General features: G+C 53.9%; 3 protein-coding genes across 3 annotated transcripts; 1 reads left to right on the forward strand and 2 right to left on the reverse strand.

Annotated features, from left to right (window-relative positions):
• Window positions 1-623: 623 nt before the first annotated feature.
• On the reverse strand, window positions 624-1,741 carry BESB_062250 (uncharacterized protein; the record flags this gene model as incomplete). Its single annotated transcript, XM_029364639.1, has 3 exons — window positions 624-686; window positions 786-905; window positions 1,346-1,741. 3 exons carry the CDS (start codon window positions 1,739-1,741, stop codon window positions 624-626), a joined length of 579 nt encoding a protein of 192 aa, XP_029219347.1.
• A 7,306-nt stretch (window positions 1,742-9,047) lies between these two features.
• BESB_062260 (DHHC zinc finger domain-containing protein) lies at window positions 9,048-14,960 on the forward strand (the record flags this gene model as incomplete). The annotated part of the gene is made up of 11 exons (XM_029364640.1): window positions 9,048-9,202; window positions 9,760-9,959; window positions 10,318-10,438; window positions 10,773-10,883; window positions 11,669-11,715; window positions 12,198-12,248; window positions 12,801-12,888; window positions 13,299-13,407; window positions 13,968-14,041; window positions 14,327-14,469; window positions 14,872-14,960. 11 exons carry the CDS (start codon window positions 9,048-9,050, stop codon window positions 14,958-14,960), a joined length of 1,188 nt encoding a protein of 395 aa, XP_029219348.1.
• A 4,117-nt stretch (window positions 14,961-19,077) lies between these two features.
• BESB_062270 (SAG-related sequence) lies at window positions 19,078-20,155 on the reverse strand (the record flags this gene model as incomplete). Its single annotated transcript, XM_029364641.1, has 2 exons — window positions 19,078-19,481; window positions 19,666-20,155. 2 exons carry the CDS (start codon window positions 20,153-20,155, stop codon window positions 19,078-19,080), a joined length of 894 nt encoding a protein of 297 aa, XP_029219349.1.
• Window positions 20,156-20,299: the final 144 nt, after the last annotated feature.

Raw genomic sequence — 20,299 nt, forward strand, 5'->3', positions numbered from 1 at the left:
GCATTGCACGCCCCATGCGCTGCACAGTAGCAGGCGCGGTCCGCCACAAACTGAGAATCAGAATGTGATGTGGTTGCAGAGTCCATTGTTGTAAAGGTGCACAACCGGATATGTTGACAGACAAAAAGGGCTTCCCGAGCTGTACGAGTCTGTGCAGGTCGTGCGTGGTGTAGGCAAGGCCCCAGTCCGTTGGAAACACTTCCTCTCCACCCGCCTACGTCCCTGGTCCACCAGCAGGGCTGGTTAGAAAAACCAACCGGTCGTGACGAGGTGGCGTCGCTACCGAATATGAGCCAAGAAACACGTAAGGCCAGTACTTCAACAAGCCTTCCGACAGAACCACCGCACGCTTGCAGTTATCGGCTCTGCAGCTGGTGTGTGAGCTGAAAATCCGCAGCTGCTGTTACCAGAAATGAAAACAGACGGCGCCGGCTGGCTACGCGCGCGCCTGCTGAAAACTTTACGCCGGGATTTGTCTCCTCTCAGATGCCACACACGGCCCTCCGGCGGCACACTCCCCAATGAGAAAGGATGATATATTAGATGCCAGTCGCTGGTGCATCTTCGCTGTTGCCTGCTCACGGCAGGTGCTCAGTTTTGCTCCCCCGCCCTAAATATCACGTTCAGTCCGCCCACGGGGCCTGCTTACGAGAACAGAACACCATTACAACGCTGGTGGCGGTTGCCTGAGGCAAACACGCAGTTCTGCATTGCGCACAGGCGCGCCACGACATCTTACGGGAGTTCACGCACTCACAATTCAGACACTTTACATTTACACGTACCTCCGGCTGAGCACCGTCGAGCTTCAAGTGCCGCCCCCCCCCCCCCCCCCACTTTTCCGGTTTGTGCCTGCGCGTTTTCCGCGCTGGCAGAGGATGGACCCCCTGGACGGAAATCAGATCCTATAACCCAGCGTTTACAAAACCCAGAAACACCTATGGTTCAATGGAGGTAAAAGAAAGTGAGAGCAAGAGCGGTGACAGATACCGTCAGCAGTACTGCCGAGATTTGGCAGCTGGAAGGCGATGCGCTTTCGGGAGTGGGGGTAGAAGTAGCTGGTGCTGAAGAGAAAAGCAAACAGTAGAGGTCAAGCAGCAGTAACAGCTTCGGGAAGCCTAGCCTTTACGATGTTGGGTTGAACTGCCATGACGGTAAAGAGGAGACCGTGTTTTGACTAAATACGAAAAGAAATATCAGTCGTATGGCTTGACGTACCAGGTTTCTGCGGCACCGTTACCGTCACCAGACACGTGGAAACCTGTGATATATCAGCGCCCTGGGGGTAATCCTTATTCGCGCATGTGAAATATATCTCCTCAGGTTCTTCCAAGAGACCTCCTACGGCCAATGTGTATACAGTGGCCGAGCTAGAGGCGCTTGGCGCTTCCGGCCCCTCCGTGTAGGTCGTCGCCGAGTTCTTGGTGAGCGTCGTCCCGGAGCCGAATGTCTTCGCAAGTTTTGCTGTAGCCTTGCAAGTATTGTTCTCACAGTAGCTGGTCAGGTCGTTATCCGCGTTGGGCCACAGTTTTTCCAAACCTGCTCCGCAAGCAAAGGCTGCCTGCAATGTATTGACATCCACAGTCACCTTGAGTCCGGTTCCGTTTGCCGTGCACTCTGCGGGCTTCGAGGGAGTGACCGCATCCCTGGCTCGCACGACGCAGATCGTAGATGACAAGAGCCACACCGCGAGAACTGCACCCAGTGCAAGGCCCCGGGATGGGACGTGGCCGCCCGCCATCGTGTTGAAGAGGTGGAGAGAGGAGAATACGGCGACGGCACACTTGAACGGCAGCTGTCGAGTTTCGCACCGACAGGCAGGCAGTCCGTATGACGCGAGCGAGCAAGGTGTGGTCAGAAAAACAGCTAAGTCCGAGTTAAATACCTTTCCTTGAAATCGTCGACAGGATAAAACAAGCAGGGACTACCCACTGCAGTTGCGTTTGTTCCGCTGCTATGTCTGCCGTTGCCATGCAATCTGCATGCTCAGTGCCCGCGTCGGAGGCCTGTCCCTTCCTGTAGACGAGTTGCATGACTCATTCAGTGATGCTGTGCTCCTTCGTCCAGAGCCTTAAAGATACACTTCTACGCTACACTAGGGCCGTTTCTGTTCGGATAAAAGCAGCGCGCTTCCGGCATATACCACCTAACGGCAAACAAATCTCTGGTGATCGACCGCGTGGCGACAGCCAACTGCGATACGGAAGTCGGCAGACGGGCCGGACGGGACGGCTGTCGAAGGCTGTTTCATGCAGAGACGATTGGGTACACCCCCCGGCGGAGGCAATTTCAAAACAACACGACACTTACACGTGAGAAAGGAGGCAGGGGGCTGGAGCTATTTCACGAGCGGCCCGAAACCCAGTGGGTTCCAGTAATGGAGGTAAAGAGGCCCGCATCCTCCTACGGCGAAAGGCCAGTGGAACAGTCGAGGCTTGCAAAAATTCTCATGTCAGGACCGATTGGCCACGATTCAACCTGAACGATGCTTTCTGGCAGGGAATTCGCCGTACTCACGGGGCACGCCGCCGTAGGCCGCAAACTGAATCGCTATAATACTGAATACGATACTGTTGGCAACGCTCGTTATGTGTGTAGGAGACTGACGATATACTGGAACCTTGTATGCTCGTCGGTTATCGCACATCTGATCCACGCGTGTCTTGTCTTGCAAGCTCTTGGGACCACCATCAACCTGGTACGCCCGACTTCAACTCACCGCTCCCAATCTGTTGCATTTCCCGCCGCTATACACACAATCAGTAGAACGGGCAACTATGCAATGCAAGACTATGTTCACTTCCCAGATCATTTCTCGCTTCGACCCGAGCAGAACTGCTTGGGGACTTGCGACAAGACGGTGTTTCTCCAGCGCCAGACATAAATGTAAAAATGAGCGTACTCTTATTCACCACCTCCTTTATTCGTTACACCTTGTGGCTCCACCAGGGGTCTTTTGTTGAGGACAGGGCTTCGACCGAATGCGGAACATAACGGGAAACTGTCTCCTTAAAGCCCCAGTATGAAGGCCCCAATGGCAGCGGGACACCTCAGGCGATTGTAGTTACAGCAATTAATGACACTGAATCTGGATACGTGCTCCCGTATTTACTCTGTGGCAAGGTTGTCTCACCGGTGACGGCAGAAAAGTGGTTAAGGTGTACCGGCGAAATATGCACCTGCAAGACGGCCGTGGCGAAGCAGCCACATTGTCCAGTTGACGCAAGTTAGTTGACGATGGTGTACAAGTCCCCAGTTCACCGGAAAATAGACATATAAGGTTCAGCCCGTATATTCTCACTCTCGCTGCAGACGGCAAAAGACGTGCTCTCTGTTCCAAGCACTATCGTGAAGAAATGTACGGAGCTGACGCAACTACCCGCAAAGCTTCTCCGGCTGTCCGTCCAGTGGTGAGACTACTCGCACCGCCCGCGAATATCCCCGGGAAGAGAATACAGACAGGCCCTGCGTTAGCTTACTCTCTTCTGTAAGCGAAGGCTTTTTCGGCACGGCGACAGTCACCAGGCACTTGTCTGTTTATGTTGTGTGTGCTGTCTCCGTCGCTGTATGAACACTCTTCGCGCATATGAAAAATATAGTTCGTGGGGCATCAGGAAGAGTCTCTACGACAAACGTATAGCACGCGTCCTCGGCAGTGAACTTCGTCGCAGGTCCAAAAGTCGAAAGCTCCTGTGCCTGCCCGCAAGTGTTTTCTCCACAGTACTTCGTCAAAGATTCTTTCGTCGTATTGGGTTAAAGATTTGTCAAGTTCTTTCCACAGCTGAAGCGGGCCCTCCGCGTGGAAGAGTCAGCATACACGCTGAGGCCCGTCTTATCTTCCCACACTGGTCTGGCAGAAGGATTGGTGCTCGCGGCGACCGCAGCTTGTGTTATACAAGCCGCAAGCACCACGGCAACCGCCGGCCATCGCCACAGAAAGCAGCAAATCTCCACAGCCATACTGTCACAAACCTCCGCGTGGGAGACAAAAACACTCTCCTTCACAGCCGGATGAGCAGCTGAACATACCTGAGGGTGGCGAGTGTTGAAAGCCACTGTCAGCGTGTGTATCACTCGAAGTGCATCGCAGGACAGAGGAAGAAACGACGTACTGGAAAACTAGGGATTGCTGTGCGACTGTCTCCATGGTACTGTACCGGGCACTTGACTACCCGCATGCCTGCCAGAAAGCTCGCGGCTAGCACCACGGGATCGGACGCGGTGTGCAAGTAACGCGATGGAACTCGTCCAAACAGCGACAGGCATTACTCCGAGTACTTTTCCAACAGTACACAGCCTCAAAAAAACTTTGCACCTCTTTACCCCCCTTAGAGCAACCAGGTGTTCCACGTCGTAGTAGACTTGAAAGATGGAGAAGTATCATGGGGAAAGTGACCCCCAGAACCCGGCTAGTGGGCATGAAATTCTCCCGTGTGACGAGTCTGCCCGCCGCCATACGCGGCAGTCCTCTGCGGACGCGCACAGAGAATTGCTCGCTTGTCACATTGGAGTTAGGCGGGATTTCAGACATACCGAAGTCATGCAGAATCCCGCCTAGGTTACTTTCTTTGCGTTAGGCTTTGCCTGTACATTTGCCACCTCAACTTATCTATCAGGCAGCACACCCGAGTGCCATGTCCGGATAGAGAGAGAGAGATCATACTCATGGCAGCTGCGGAAACTGTCTTTCCGTGCTGACCAGCATTCCACTTGTTGTCACCTTCCTCAAAATCAGCGACAAATCAACGACCGAAAACATGGGAAGGCGTGCCTGATACGACAGAACTCCTCGTGCTGACGGCGGACGGCGGGCGAACCGACGTTCCTCACCGGAAGTACACAAGACTCGGCGCTTTCCTCACCCAATACTGGGCCCCTCTGGAAAGTGCTGGATCTCGTTATCTGCTTACAGCTTACGCCTGCTGCTACCACTAGGTGGCAGGATTGTCAATGAGGACCGGACCTGTCGGCTGCACCTCGAAAATCAGTTGTCGGTTTCCGCGCCTGCATGGGATCATGTGTGGCAAAACTACATGGGAACGGCACGATTTGCATCAAAGCGATCCTCACAGCGGGAATGCATTGAGAGCCGTTACTGTTCAAGGTGCTTCGCTAGAACTGCCCAGCGCAGAACCGCAGCCATCAAACACACGCCAAAGCATACGAAACACGCGCCCCCCGGGCCCAACACCACAGCTGTTATACCTTTGTTCAAGGCAAATCACCGCGAAACATTGAACGAGACGGGGCGTATGCGTGAAGACCGCCACAGTTCCTGTGCTGGAACGTCAGCGTTCCCTCCACCCCTTTGCATCGCCACTCTTTTCCCTTTCAGAGAGGATAGCAGTACGTCTGAGGAGGAAGAAATCTCTCAAAAACACGTCCGAAAGACAAATCACTCGCCACGCAAGGTAGACCTTCTGAAGGGAACCAAGCCTACCAGATCATCAGATTACACCAGGCAGACGCAAGGCGAGAACATAGGTGATAATTTGCAACCAAATATAATTACGGACCATGTCGCGTTGGACGGCGGTCACGCGGTGATGTTTTTCCTTCAATCGAGTCAGCGACCATCCACGTTTACCCATCAGAGCGATGATTCCTGATGGAGGCGGTGGTTCTGCACTATCCCCAGATGCAGATGAAATGGCACGAACAATTCGAAGAAGGGCATCCAATTCTCTCCCGCCCCTCGAGCACGAGTACGCATGATACTTTTTCATGCAGACGCGACACCAAAACGCTGTTCCACCCGGTCTTGGCAAGTGGCGCACATACAAAACCCATTTTTCAGGCTCTTATTTCAAGATGGGCTTGGAGCCATAGGTGGCCTCTAGCAAGCAGTGGATTTTTGAAGGTGTTGAGGGCTGCATCGTAAGAAAGCCAAGTTGATAGATAAAGTAACCGGCACCGCCACTTTCCGGGATGATGTGAGCTGGGCAGAAGAAGCTCCCCGTCTCGTTACTTCGCAACTGAGCATGTGCAGGTCTAGCAACCCGCACACACAAGCACACAAACACACACACACACACTTTAGACTGGTGGCTGCATAACACGCCCATACGCGCCTTGAAGAAGACAGTAGCTTGTCACCATGTATTCCTGAGACACCACTGTTTGCTGGCTGCCCACAAGGGACGCGTACCCACGTGAATTTCTGCGGGTGCTAAATCACCTCCTAGACCTCAGTGGGAAGAAAATGAAGTAAGTGTTACCAGAACTATCGACAGAGCACCTGAACCGGGTAACGCTGCTAGGGGACCGCTAGCCTCGTCATCCGGCGTCGTGGTAGAACTCGAGGCTGCACTCACGAAAAGCACAAATCGCTCACTCGCAGCCGCGGCGATAAACGCGTAGGGGACAGTGCCCGTCGTGTTAGATATGCCCTGCTTCCGGAAGCTCTTATGAAGTCCTCGGAGAATGAAAACCGCTACAAGGGTGGGGGCTGCTCACTCTTGATCAGACTTCCTGTCTTGATTTGTCGCACCATCTTGTGGCAGGGAAACTGTGACAAGGCACGGCGCCCCCCCGCGTTACAGGCAATCGGCTTCCCGGGGCTGCATGGAGTTGTTGCACACTTGAAGTATATTGTTGTTGGCTTATTCAAACGCATTGCTAGCGACAGTGTGTAGGTAGCGTCCGTGTGTCCGTGTACCCCCGATAGCTTCCCAATCGCAGCAAACTATGAATCAACTGAGGTAGTGTTCTCCCGATCGACAGAAGCTGAGACGCAATAGCAAACACTCTCCTGTGGTAGCATCTCTTACCGGATGTGAACTCGCAGGAGACATGTAGTGAATCGTAGGCGACAGCCACCGCTTGCACCGCCCCGACTGTGAGTCTTCGCTTCAGTGTGTCGTGCCCGCCACCAGCGCCCGCCCTGTCCGCCTCCCTCATCCGCTCACGGTACCGGCCAGTATCTACGAGGTGCCAGACTATCACGCAAAGGCAGCTTGACTGGATGAGTCCTGTGGGTCACATATGACAGCGTCTCGACGTGTATGAATGCGCTGCGCTGTGTAAGGTCCTCGCGATGAGGAGGCAAAGAGGAGCTGTGACCTTTGAGGGTGTTGCGCCGCCACGAGTGTTTGCAAACACGGGATTTGGAGCCGACGAACCTTCTTTAGACACTATGCGAAGTGGGATTTTGGTAGTTCCCTTTCTCCAATGCCGGCGTCTGTATTAACGCACGGCTCAAGAAGAGAGCAACAGCAAACCCCCGCCCCCTCTTCTTTCCCGTGCGCTGATATACGAGGTGAAATGCAGCGGATCGCGCGTGTCCGTCGGTAAGGCACAGCGTCGCAGGTATAGTGCCTACACCCCCGTCTCGAGGTACGCCAAGGAAGCCCTTAGGTTGAAGATCAAACAAGCCCTTACTCTCTCTGCGTCATGACCGCTCTGTTGCGGAAGGTGACGGGTACAGTGCCAGTTCGTGTGCACATGGTGATGGAGACACGTGGCGAGGGCGGAGCAGCCAGGGGCAACCAGTAGGAACGTGCAGCCAGGGGCAACCAGTAGGAACGTGCAGCCCGGTTGCAGATGCCGCGCGGGGTTGTTCTGGGTGTGCACTTCTTCTGTGTATTGCGGCTGTTGTGCCCGTGATTTGAGTGGTTCCGCAAGGACAGCCGGCCTGGAATGCTGCTTGCTGCAGCGTCGACAGCACCGCAACACTGGAACAACACTAACACTGTGTTGAAGGTTCTCGACGAAACACCAGGGAAAGCGTATACGGAGCTACTGCTTGCCACGTGAAAACCATGAACGCTGCAGCATTCGAAGACATCACATATGAATGCACGCTGCGAACTCCACGGGCATCAGGATATGTTAGACACTATAAAAGGTTTGCTTCCACAAATTCACCGCGCCACCTAGCAAAACGCGGTAATGCTCCGCTACATACTCGCACGCAACAAGCAGGACGCAACAGCTGCGCCAATTCTGCAGTGATACCTGGTTCAGTCACATGCGCGACGAATAGACTGGCAGGTGGCGAGTGGAAACGAGTCTTTTTCCCATTCATCGGAATACCTTAGGAGTCAGTAATATTCGAGCTTCTGTTGAGCCTCGGTCTGACCGCGGGCGAATTAGGCTGTCCGAAAGGTTGTGACCTGCGGCGCTGAACGAAACGAGGCCACTGTCACAGCGGACGTGACACCATGCGACAGGACACAAATTTGTTGTGCCTTTTCTGGTGGACGTCACCTTGTATGATGTTCCCCCTGGGACTCGTACACGTGATGGACACCATCTGCTTGACAAATATCTGATTATGAACGCGTTAAATTCAGGCTAGAGCCGCGCTCAGGTTTGCGCGCATCTGGTTCAGTTCTGACGCCGAGGGTTCAGGTGATCCGCACCACGAAGAGTGACATCAGGCGAACGCATCTAGGCTGTGGCATGTCAGGATCACACTTGCTCAGACTTGACCGTACATCAATAACAAAAAAGGGAGAGGAATGACGCACAAGCATTCCAAAACGCAAGTTTGTTAATTCCACGGCAGAGGTCACTGAATCTGAAAGTAGGCTTGCTTCAGATGACTGTGGACTGGTCTTAGCCTCCTCTCTACCATTTTCCAAATGCGCTGAAGTAGACTCGCGCATCCAGATCATGGAGCGGTTGCTGGCCTCTTCATCTGCGTAAAAACACATTTACGGTCCGGTGGTATCCAGGGAAGGCATTCTAGAAACACAGTGAAAACACATTAAACCCCACGCTTCACGGCGTTTTCTGGTGTCACGGTCTCCTGTGTGTGTCTAACACCCGCGGGCTCCAGCGTGTGAGACAACTGAGGCACCAATAAGCGGGAGACAGCGCTGTGCGCCAGAGACACATGCTTATCGATGATCTCGGCATGCGCGTGTGAACAGAACATACCGCTTTCGCCATGTTTTTCGTCCTGAAACCGCTCTCATGACAACTTTAATTTGTGTTAACCTTCGGACTTTCTTCATATCTTCCCTTTGGGCGTGAGATATCCAGTTTTCTTGCGTTTACGGACTCAAGCGTTGCGTTTCTGTTGGCTGGCCGCTTTTCGCGCAATGGCGAACACGATATATTTTGCCAAGTTCCACTCGCTGCCAACTACTATCTCTAGCCACCTTTTTTCGAGTGAAAACGACTCTTTTCTAGAATATACTGTCCCTCCGGAGAAGGGCCCGTCTCCGACGTCTCTCACTGAGCGGCATCTCGACCGGTGAGCGGCCAGCGACCGTTTTTCAACTGCAGTGCTGCCGGAACGCACTTTCAGCCTGAGCTTGAAGTCTTCACACATCTGGATATGTGAGTTCGCACTGGTTTTTGCTGTGATTCCCCCCTGCGTTTTGTGCTGCATGAGGCTTTTTTCCGGTAAAGCCGTGACTTGAATTCACGCCACTGCCGTCCCGCCGGGCGTATCGCTTGTAAATCCGCATAAGGATAATTCAGAATTTGGTATTCCCAGTCACTTATCTCTTGAGGCTGTGCCTCTGCATGCTGTGCTTCTACTATGGAATATCGTCAGTCTTCTCCTTCTGCCTCGTCCTCTCAAGACATCAAGCACTGCTGCGGCGGACTAGCCGGCAGGTGAAAAGAACGCAAATTGCAGACGTGGTACTGAACGGGCCCCCTTGCGTTCCTTTTTTTCGCTCGCGCTCCGTATGCATTCGACTCAGCCTGCTCTCGGCTGACCAGCTCTGGGTTGCATACTGCCGTTGTGCGCAGTCTGCAGCCCTGCAATATTCGCGCGTCTTTTCCCGTCAATATTTTTCTCAGTGGGGAAAGGATGCATGCACTCCAGGCTGTGGAGCGGGACGGTGTCATGCTAAGCAAACATGTCGGCGAAGGCGAGACTGGCGGGGAGTCTCCGAGACAGCAAGGAGATCATTACGTGCTTGAGCAGTGTCACTCTCACCCGCTGCGTGCGCCTCTTGCCCCCCTGCCTCCAGGTGCGTATCCCGCCAAGTTGCTCGCGCGTGAGCTGCATCTCGTCTCACGCCACACCCCATTCCGAGTAACGCTCATTGACGAAACTGCCACGCCACAGTTCCTTGTTTGCTCGGTACCATCAAGCCCCTCGCGGCACTGCACACAACTCTTCGTGCATTGCCAAGTCAGGGTTGTGTACGCAACTTGGCAGCATAACACACAGAAGGCACCTAAAACGTTACGCCGCCGCCTGCCGCCGATGCACTCCTTCAGGGCATGCGACGTGTGTGTTAGGACTGCCGGATCTGTGGCGTCTGGGCCCCCAGGCACGCACACCGCCGCCGGTCGCAAACTCTGCTCTCCGTCATCTGACCACAACCGGGTTTCGTCTGTTTTCTGATGCAGAGGTTTTCATGCGTGAACGCTTGTTCTGCGGCAACCGCTGCCTCTGTATCCCGGACCCTGGCGTTCTGGTGTGCACCGTCATCCTCCTCATCACTCCAGCCGTCGTCTTCTATCAAACTGTGTAAGCTGTATGACGTCACACTGCTGAACTTCCAGTTATTTCTCCCCCCAACTGCTTCAAGTTTGCAAGCGATCGTGTCTATCGTGCCTTTCTCCGGGCTGCTTTTACCATGAGGCACATGCAATAAGGAGGGTGAATCTGGCACTTGGCAAGGCGACGAAGACGAATCGGGAGGAACCGGAATTCCGGTGCACGAGCACGCGTTCCAGACTAATTTGCTGTGGAGCTCCTTGTAAGGAAAATGCCTCTCCACGCATGCGTCGCTGTTGGTGGAATTTACCCTTGCAGGATGTGCTAGAAAAAACACTGTGTTTTGTGTTCTCTTGTTCTGTAGGATACCTTGTCTTCCCCCTCAGACGCAGCTTCCGGCGGGCTGCGGCTTCGGGTTTCTCCTCGCAGGCGCTCTTGGCACGCTCGTCTCTGTCGCCTTCAGCGATCCAGGAATGTATGTGTTTGCTCTTATCCCGTGAAAAGTGGTGTCTGCTTCTCTGGTGAAGCACCAAGGCCCCACAGTCACAAATCCGCAAGTGGCGGTCTGCTAACTACTGTAGGTGCACCCGTTACTCGGCGGGGTTAGAGGAACGCATACAAACTGTGCGGTCAAACGTAACGCGATGTCATTGTTGAAGCTAGTCCGGCCTCGCCAGTACTCTCGGGGGGCCTTCAGCTGTCGCCACCGTAGCGTAGGCTTGGTGGAATGCCTCTTCCTTGTGATGAGCTCGGAGTATTGGCATGCTATCTTTTCCTTGTACGAGTACAACTTCTGTGCCGGCAGCGGCACGCCCCGGCAGAAGTCCTGTAGATCTCGCGTCTCTCTTTCTGTTTCTACCGCCTGCCATAGCCCTCAGAAGACCTGCGCGGCCAAGATGGCGAAGCAGGCGAACACGCTCCTCATTTGCATGATACGAATGCTGCTGTGCGTATGACTTGCGTTGAAAAAACACCATCAACGGGAATATTGTGGTTGCTGACCCGTGAGCTGACGCCCGCACACAGAGCGATCCTGATGCAGCTCTACGAGTATAGCAGGACCTCTGAGTTCGTCCGGCGCTGTCCTGCATGAAATGGCGTTCGCCTTTTAAGGCGAATGGATTTCCTCCATTCGTGTCACATGCTCCTATGTGGGTTCCGCAGGGTTGTATAATGTAGCGTCCGGTGTGTGTCATGCGAAATCAGCAAGGGTCTAGCGAAACAGAGCTCATTTCTGCCAAATTCACTCTTTTCTCGCAGCTTGCCTCGAAACCGTTGCCCAGCGGAGATACCCGTAGGCCCCTCGCGTAAGTTGTCCTCTCTGTTTTTTGTGCCGCAGCTCTATCCTTTCGTGCCCTTGCGCGCCTGAGAAAAGGTTGTAGTTGTGGTCTCACTGTGTCGTCGCCTACTCGTATCTGTGCTGAGGCACGAGCACTACATATGCAGCGCGAGACTAGATCATTCTAGCATTGTCTTGCAGTGCTCTCGTGTTCTGCCAAAGTCCGTGGGCCTATCTGGGGTCTGCGACTAACTCCGAACCAGCTCGTGGTGGGGGATAGGCGCGCACTTATCTGTAGAAATACTCCATCAAAGGAAACTCGTGCGGCGTACATCCCGTCCACGCAATGCAGCCGTTTCTGTTCTGACATCAGAATGCTCAGAGTAGCGCGCATTCATTCGTGTGGTTACTATCCGTAATTCCATGTATTATCTACATATGGAGCTCCTTCGTTCATCCGCTTAGTTCTCTTGTCATTAGCTACCGCTAGTTTCCCTGTTTTTTCCGCAGGCGTCAAGTTCGTCGTGATCAACGGCATCAGCGTCCCGCAGAAGTGGTGCAGTAAGAATGAGACACACTGAACAGGCACACTCTAGGCGTGGTGTGCCGGTATGCTGTTCGGCGTAAAGATAGTTATTCTGCTGAACTTGCCATGGAGGCCCATGGCTCCTGCAGAGCAGCAGTTCGTGGTGACGCGACGCAATTTTAGGTGGCGATTTATTACAGAGGGAGCGTTGGCGTCCTATATATGACAAAGGAAAATCGACGTTGATGTCGAGAGGGGGGCATGCTGGATTTACGAGGACTCTTTGACTGGCTAACACACATGCGCGCAGGCGAGGTAGCGTCGCTAGCGTTCCGAGTTTCTAGCGGAGGAGTCTTGGATTCTCGGACGGGAAGGGGAGTCGAGCAATTCGGCTGACCGTGCTGCATCAGTATCGCAGCGAGAAGATAGCGGCTGCATCGGCATCCATCCTGATGCTCTGGCGGAAACTAGTGGGCGTAAAACAAGTTTAGTATGCCAGACAGCCGAAGTCGTATGATAGCTGCCATCAACTGAATCTTGGAAGATGAGAGAATGCATGCCTGTGCGTCCTTGCATCTGTGCGCCAGCGACTTGCTGCTTGTACCGGCCGCCGCGGACAAAGCACTGTTCGGTCTGCAACACCTGCGTGCGCCGCTTCGACCACCACTGTCCGTGGTAAGTTTCTACTTTTTCTGTCGCCACTGCGGCGCAAACCAGCGCTCCGGAGCACCAGGAGAAACCGCTCTGCCCCACTTGCCCTGGAATGCAACGTGTCCTTTCGGTGACGAGCCTGTGAATCCGGCAGTGGCTGACGAGGGCACTGGCAGTGTGTTTTTTGCCAGGTGTCTGTCCGTCGTGCTGCGTGATGCGCATGGATAGAATCGTGTCCTGTAACCACCCATTTCGCCTGGCGCTGCTGTGTGATGAGGCGGGAAACGCCCTCGAGGATTTTCTTCCGGATGGGTCTGGGCCGTAGACTTGAGACGTGTGTATGTGCGAACTAGAAGGGGAGACCACAGTGGGCTCCTGCCTTCACCATGAACTTGCTACAAGCCTGCTTGTTTCTGCTCTCTGGCTATGTGCAGGGTTTCGAATTGCATCGGACAAAGGAACTACCGCGTCTTCTTTTTCTTTGTCCTCTTCTGCGCCCTCTACGCTCTTGCTGGCGCTATCGCGGCTGGCGTGACTCTATCTGTATGTTGCTCAGGTCACGCGTGCGGCCTTAGACACACAAGCGTCGCTGCAATTGTCATGCGCACAGTATCTGCGTCGATCGCTTTGTCGCCGCGCAGCTGTTTCGCATCGTGCTGGTCACAGTTGCTGTCGTCGGTGTCGTCTTCACCGCCTGGGCAATGCAGCCACGGTCCTAAACTGCCAGACCCCCGTCACTTATTTCGTGTGAAGGTCTCTAAGTCTGTATTGACGCCAGAGGGGCACATTCTTCATCAGGCGCTTGTTCGACGGCAGCATCGGAGCTTGTGCCTTTCTTTTGTCGCAGCGTGTCGACGGACCGATGCTCAGACTGATTTTTTTTGTATCTTCCTATGTCAGAGCCTGTCTGTTTTCGCGGTCATGCGCCCGGCGAGTTCTCCGCGACCAGGAATCATCGCCTGTTGACTAGGTTCCGTGCAGATGCCAGCCACAAATGTGCTTGCCGGTCTTTTCTTTTGAACACATACCTACAGTCTTTGAATGCTGCCGTGCCGCAGCGACCTGGACTCCTTCGCTCATGTCTCTGGCATGCTGTGGAACAGGTGCAGATTCAAAATTGGGGCATGGGCTTCAGCGGCGCGGCGATCTGGAGAGCAGGAAAAGAGTGCCCTCAGCTGTAAGACGGCTCTTATCAATTTTTGTTCTGTGCCCCTCGGGTGGTGTCGCACGCCGCGTTGTCTTGAACCCCTGTTTACTCCTCCTTCTCACGCTCTCTCGAGCTTGCGTGCCGCAGTTTTCCTCGTGTTGTGGCGTCGCGCGTCTATGGGTCGGCTACATGCTTTGTCCTGCAAATGTCTTCTGGATATGCAGGGGAGCGTCGCGTGGTCCTGCTGTTTCCTCATGTATGTTTAGTGAAGATTCGCATCACCTTCGCTGTGTGTCTTGTGTGTTCCTTCTTCAGTGCAGGGCTGTTCGTCTACAGCGTATGCGCCGCTATTCCTCTCGTCCATCTCTTCTTCTTTAATGTGTACCTAGTGGCAAACAATCTGACAACTAACGAGGAGGTGCTACAGCTGTTTTCGGAAAGGAACCCCTACTCTTCGGGTGCGTGCTCACAAGATAGTATGACGTCAGAAATAGAAATGCGAAGACACATGCGCTGGAGTCTCGTGCGGTCACCTACTACACATGGAAATGAAATACTGCATCATGCAGTCGTTTATAATGACGCATCTTTGATATTTGTAGGAAAGCACATTGCGAGGGGCACTTCAGAAAAACGGTGCACGTCTGAATGATGCACCAAGCGGGGAGTCTTAGGGTAGGAGAGCGTCTCTTGCCAAAACTAAATTATCGACTTACAGAAACTGCAGCAGTTGAAAGAGACGAGAGCGGTAAAACTGGTCCGTGGGGAAAGGAAAGCAGGCCCCCACGTGTGGGAAGCTGAAGGGCTGCTGGTTCGCCAAATGGATCTTTTTCCTGTTTTGCCTGTTTCTGTTTTTTCAGGCTGCGCCGCCAATTTGTACTACTTCCTCTCGCACCCAGTGGAGCCCAGGTATCCAATAACACTATCTCCGCGGCTGTTTCCATATTAGGCCATGTCCAGAGATCCGCTCGTGCCTCCCAACGCCGGCAGGTGATTGATGTTCATGAGTTATGTACGAGCGACTATACAAGGTGCATCTAAATATACGCACCGCTTGATGCAAGATTTCATTTCCATGCGTAGGAGATGGCCGCACGAGATTCCAGCGCCATGTTTAAGGCTGGGCAAGCACATGAGATAAATGTAATTTTCCTTTTGGTCGGCTCTCTCTGTGTTACTCAGTCTGGTTCTTCAGACGGGCCGCACACACGGTGTGCCACTGATTTCCGAAGAGGGCATACATCCGTCAAGCGCGTATCCGCCCTCGACCGCATCTTTGGCGCCTGATGGTCAGCTTGAGAGACACAGCGGGGGCTACTCTCTTCGTTCATGGGTTTCACTCACGCCCGCCTCCGTGCGCGAAATAACGCCGCTTGCTTCTAGTCCGTCGTGGGAAGGGGAAGTGTTTGAGAAGTATTCCATAGCCGCGCGCCAGAAGTTGCTCGCCTCGTCTTCGAGTTCTGGTATACCGTGAGACCGCGTACAACTGGAGTGGAGAAGAGTTCCTGTGGAACTGCCCTTGTTCAGGTCCGCATACTATTAAACCGCTTTCTGAATTTGCTCGCGTAGCTAGGGATGTGGCTGTCTACTTTGTCATGCATCTATCTCCGTGTGCGGTGCCGGGCTGCATTTATGTAAGTGTCGAGGGACCAAGCAGCTTCGATTTTGTGCACAGCTAACGCGCTTTAACAAGGGAGGGGCAGTCGAAGGCTTTCACGCTCACTGATTTTTTCTTGAACTATGTGGAGAGACGTGCACGGTTCTCCAGGGCAGTTCGGACGGGAAGTGGTGACAGCAATGAACGAATCTCACCGCCTGAGCACTGATGGTTGAGTTCAACAAACCGAGTCCGCCAAACATCTTGTAAAAACAAAAAACAATCGCACCATCATACGGAATCGTCAGACGCGCAGGAAACACACCGTCCTCGCCGGGGCCTTTAGTGCGGCAACCTTGCGGAATGAAGCGTTGCTCGTCCTTGGAGGCTTGCTCACTTTCCACAACAAGCTTGCTCCAACGCGACCACCACGCAGTGCACTGTCGAGTAGGTGACCACTGACTAGATCGCTGTTTCTGCTTCTGCATCCAGCAGTGCTGTTTGTTCACAATACTGTACCCACGCATTGTCTGGTTCTTCCTCTGGGACCCATATGTGTGACGTCGTGAGAGTCTGGAGAGAGCGTCTTCTAAAAAACCGATTTGACATCAAACTCTTCCCGCTGTGCGAGATCCGAACTTCCTCCTTCGACACAAGTTCGGCATCGCTGCGTTTTCCCGCATTCCGCGCAGCGCGACGCTGTCTACGTGCTTACAATGAAAGTACGGAAATGAAGATACGCACCAAACAGGGCAGCTTGCACAGAGAGGGCACTTGAACTCGAGCTCTCTGTCCCACTGACCTTGATTTTGACTGTACACGCTTTGGTCTCTATGCCTCTGCTTGACTGACGCATTTGTAGCAAACCGTTTCGATTGTCGTAACTCTGGAACACTCAGCTTATAGACTCCAGCAGTAGAAGAAAGCTCCGCCGAAGGGATCACGTTACTCAAGCTCTCTTCCATGTGGCACTCTTCCTTGAAAACACTTTTTTCTTGGGGTAGAAGCTGCTTGTTTTCCTTGCCGCACTGGAACGTGACGCCCCCGCCCAGCGTAGACACCGCCACGGACAGACTTTCAGTTTTAAGGTCGCAAGCTGCACGCACGAAAAGACAACGCGGTGAAACGTCAGTTCCGCAATCCGGCTGATCGTGTGGTTTGTTACCCGGGCAACACAGAATGAAACAGGACAGATGTAGCACATCACGGCTCGTGAGGCTTCTGTTTAGTTCCCGAACATCCGTGTCGCCCCTTGGGTGACAGCTTACTCTTGTGAGTCGGCTCTGGTTTTGGCGGCACAACAACTGTTACCGAGCATGTCGCCTTCTGGTCTCTCTCCTCCCGGGTGGGGATGTACTTCTCCTGAACACACTTGTAGTAGATCTTCTGTCCTGCTTCGGGGAGGGATCCCAGGGTCAACACGTAGGCTAGGTGTGCAGCGGGGCCGTTTTCTGACTTCTTGAACACTGCTGTTGAGCCGAAAGTCGAGAGCTCTCCGGTGGACGTGCACTCCTCTTGCTCGCAGCATTTTCAAAGTGTGTCTGATGCATTCTGCTTGTCGTCAGGTCACAAGGGAGTCAACTTTGCACCACACCGGAAGGTAGTAGTCAGCGCCTTTTCATCCGCATTCACAGTGATTGCCTAGCCGTCTGCCTTGCACTCGTCTAGCTTCTCCAGGGACTGCGACATCTTGGGCGCTCGCAATGTGTGGCGTCCAGCACGAGTCCAAAGAGAACCCATGTCAGTACCGCTTGTCGTGTGGCGTTTTTCACCGCCTCACTGCCATCTGTTGTTGTGTCCCAGGAAAGAGAAACCGCCGAGCGTTGGGAAAAAGCAAGGTGCCGAAAACGAGTGAGACACTTGCCGCAGGTGCAGAGGTTCAAAATTTTCTTCTGTGGTCAGGCGCTGTAGCCAAATTCCTCTCACAATCGCTCTCAGTGGTACAGGCATCTTTCGACGCGTTTCGGTGCAGTTCTGCGATTGTGCTGGTGTCGCAGTTTGTCTTGCCGCTTGCTCGGCTGGGGGCGTGCGACCGCGTCCGTTTCAAGCCCAATCCCAGTGAGCCACATCAAGAGGCACCTTGTGTGCACAAGATTCTCTGTCATGCAGCTCACTGTTCTACGACTTCACAAAGCCGTTTTAGTGAGCCCTTCCTGCAGTGCGCATTTATGGAGACGATGACCTACGTGGCCATCTGCAACGCCGCCCTCATCAGCTGCGCTCTTGCAAGCTGTCAGGCAGAGCACCCTCTGGCACGCGAATGGCACTGGATTCCGTGCATTGGGGGCCGATGGTCTTTCACCCGAAATACAGTGCGTCTTTGTCAGGGCTAAAGACTGAATGAAAGCGTGGGATCTCTGTGGCGGAAGCGCTTCACAGCTAGTGGGGTGCAGAGCTTTTTGGATGGGAACTGTCCGTCAGCGGACCTGTTTATAGCTAGTGTGGCGTGCGCAAAGTAAGGATCGCGCGAGCGACCGCGCTCACGACGGCGTCGTTCCTTGCTTTTCCACCGAGGACAATGCCGTAGTCAAGCGCCGCCGTCAGCGGCTAGGTACTACGTCAGAAAGTCGGGATCCCTTCTGGTGGGAAGCCGGAGTCGAGTTTAGTGGAGCTAGTGAAGGTAAATAGAGTACACAATGGTGGCATCCCGACGAATGCAACTCCTCAGATGCATGCCCACTACAAGCGTAGCGACCGTCTACATCACTCAGTTGCGTCATCCATCATCTTCTGTCGGCCCTGGCCTCTGAAAGAAGCCCTCCGATATCCTTCCCCCCGTCATTTACTGGGCCCCCACGCATCGTCTCAGTAGCCAACGAGAGAAGTATGAATCCCCTGTCACTCGCGACCACTGGCCAAGAAGAGGGCCTGCCAGAGTCGGGAGCGGTCCAGAATGGTGGAGGATATCGTAGACAGTGTTCCATGGCGATAAAGATAGGATCAGAAGCGGAAAGAGGGACGCAACCAAGAGACGCGTAGCAGCAGACCCGATGTAAGTGAGAGGAAAAGCAAAAACAGCATGACTGCTGCGCTGCGCTTCTCTCGAGTGCCGTCACCACCACGCTGTGTAGGCGGTCGAACGGCGTGCTCCTTCCACAGGCCGCCATCGGGAGCCCGATGCAATTGCATTAGCCTGTTGCACATCGCTCCCGTTTTCCGCTGTGACACTCTGACACGGCTGCTTGCCACCTAGGCTCGAGCGCTTTCCTATTCACAAAGGGTGGGTTCCGCTTTAACTTTGACGGAGACGTCATCCGACCCAGGGGGCGCGTGGCCCCATCACAAACAGACGTAAGACACATGAATAGACCGGTTAAAGGCTCCCTAGTCTCTCACCTCATGGGTGGAACTCCTTGTTGCTAGAAAGATTTCGGGGTGCCTCTCGCAGTCTGTTGCTCACTAAAGGCCCCCGTTCTCATCACGCCTGCCGCAAATAACCATCGACGTGTGAATAAAACTTCAGCACCCTTCACCAATGAGAGTGGAAGGCGTCAAGGGCAGCAAACACAGTGAGAGCACTCTGCAAGAATCCGGACACTGTTTCCGCCGCGACACCGGAGCTTTCCGAACCACTAACGCTGATTTTGACGCTGCATTGGTTCTTCCCCTCGTTTTCCTTGTCCACACACTTGTAACATATGGTGGCGCCCGCTTGCGGCAACTTCGGCACAGTCAAGGTGTGGGAGTTGCCTGAAGAGGATAGTTGGGCCGAAGGGATCGCAGCGATCAGGGATTGTTCATGCTGGCAGTCTTCGCTGAAGACGCGTGTGTCTGATGGGAGGAGTTTGCTGTTTTCCTCGCCGCACTTGAATGCGGCACTTCCGCCTGCCGTAGAGACGGCAAGGATCATAGCTCCTCCGCCAGGGACGCAGGCTGAGCACAACAGGAGGCGGCAGTCAGGGACTTGCGGTGGTACGTGCGGATCCGAGGTGCAGCTGTCCGCAGCGTTGAGCAACTGACATCGCTTTGACAGTGTGGTCTCAGGAAAGAGCCATGTTTCTCGACGGAGTCTTGGACAAAAGAGACTGTAGCGTTTCCCTCGAACCATGAGACTTACTGCCCAGAGGTGGGGTAGGCTTTTTTGGGACGACAACCTTCACTACGCAGGATTCTTCTTTGGGTGCGCTCCTCTGCTCGGGCGGACTGTAAGCCTTGTTCGCGCACGTGAAGTATATCTCCTGTTGTGCGTCTGGAAGAGATCCCAAAGTCAGTGTGTAGGAGACGGGCGAGGTGTCCCTGGCTTGCAATTCTCTAGGCGGCACGGTAGGGGCGGCGGTTTTCTTCTGGAGCGTGGATTTCTCACCGAACGTTTCGGTGAGTTTCTCCGTTTTCTGGCACCCGTCATCTGTGAAATATTCAGTCAATTTGCTTGGTTCTTCTTTCGACTCAGCAGGCCACAGGTGTTGAAAACCTTCGCCGCATGTGAATGTGACCGTCTTCGTGTCGGCATCAACTTTTACAGTGATTGGCGAAACGCTCTTCGTGCACACCTTCTGGTCTACAGCAGCGTCATCCTGGGCTTTCACTGTGCGCGCCGTGCACGTCATTAGCAAGATGACGAGGACGGGCACCTGCACGTGCTTCAGGGCAACGGGACTTCTCAACGCCATCACGACAGAAAGCATGCAACATGCACAAATGCGTTGCTCTCAAGAGGTAGACGCTAAACTCTCAAACGGAATGAAGTGACG

Source organism: Besnoitia besnoiti, chromosome V, assembly GCF_002563875.1.
Source record: "Besnoitia besnoiti strain Bb-Ger1 chromosome V, whole genome shotgun sequence".
NCBI classification, from domain to species: Eukaryota; Apicomplexa; class Conoidasida; order Eucoccidiorida; family Sarcocystidae; genus Besnoitia; species Besnoitia besnoiti.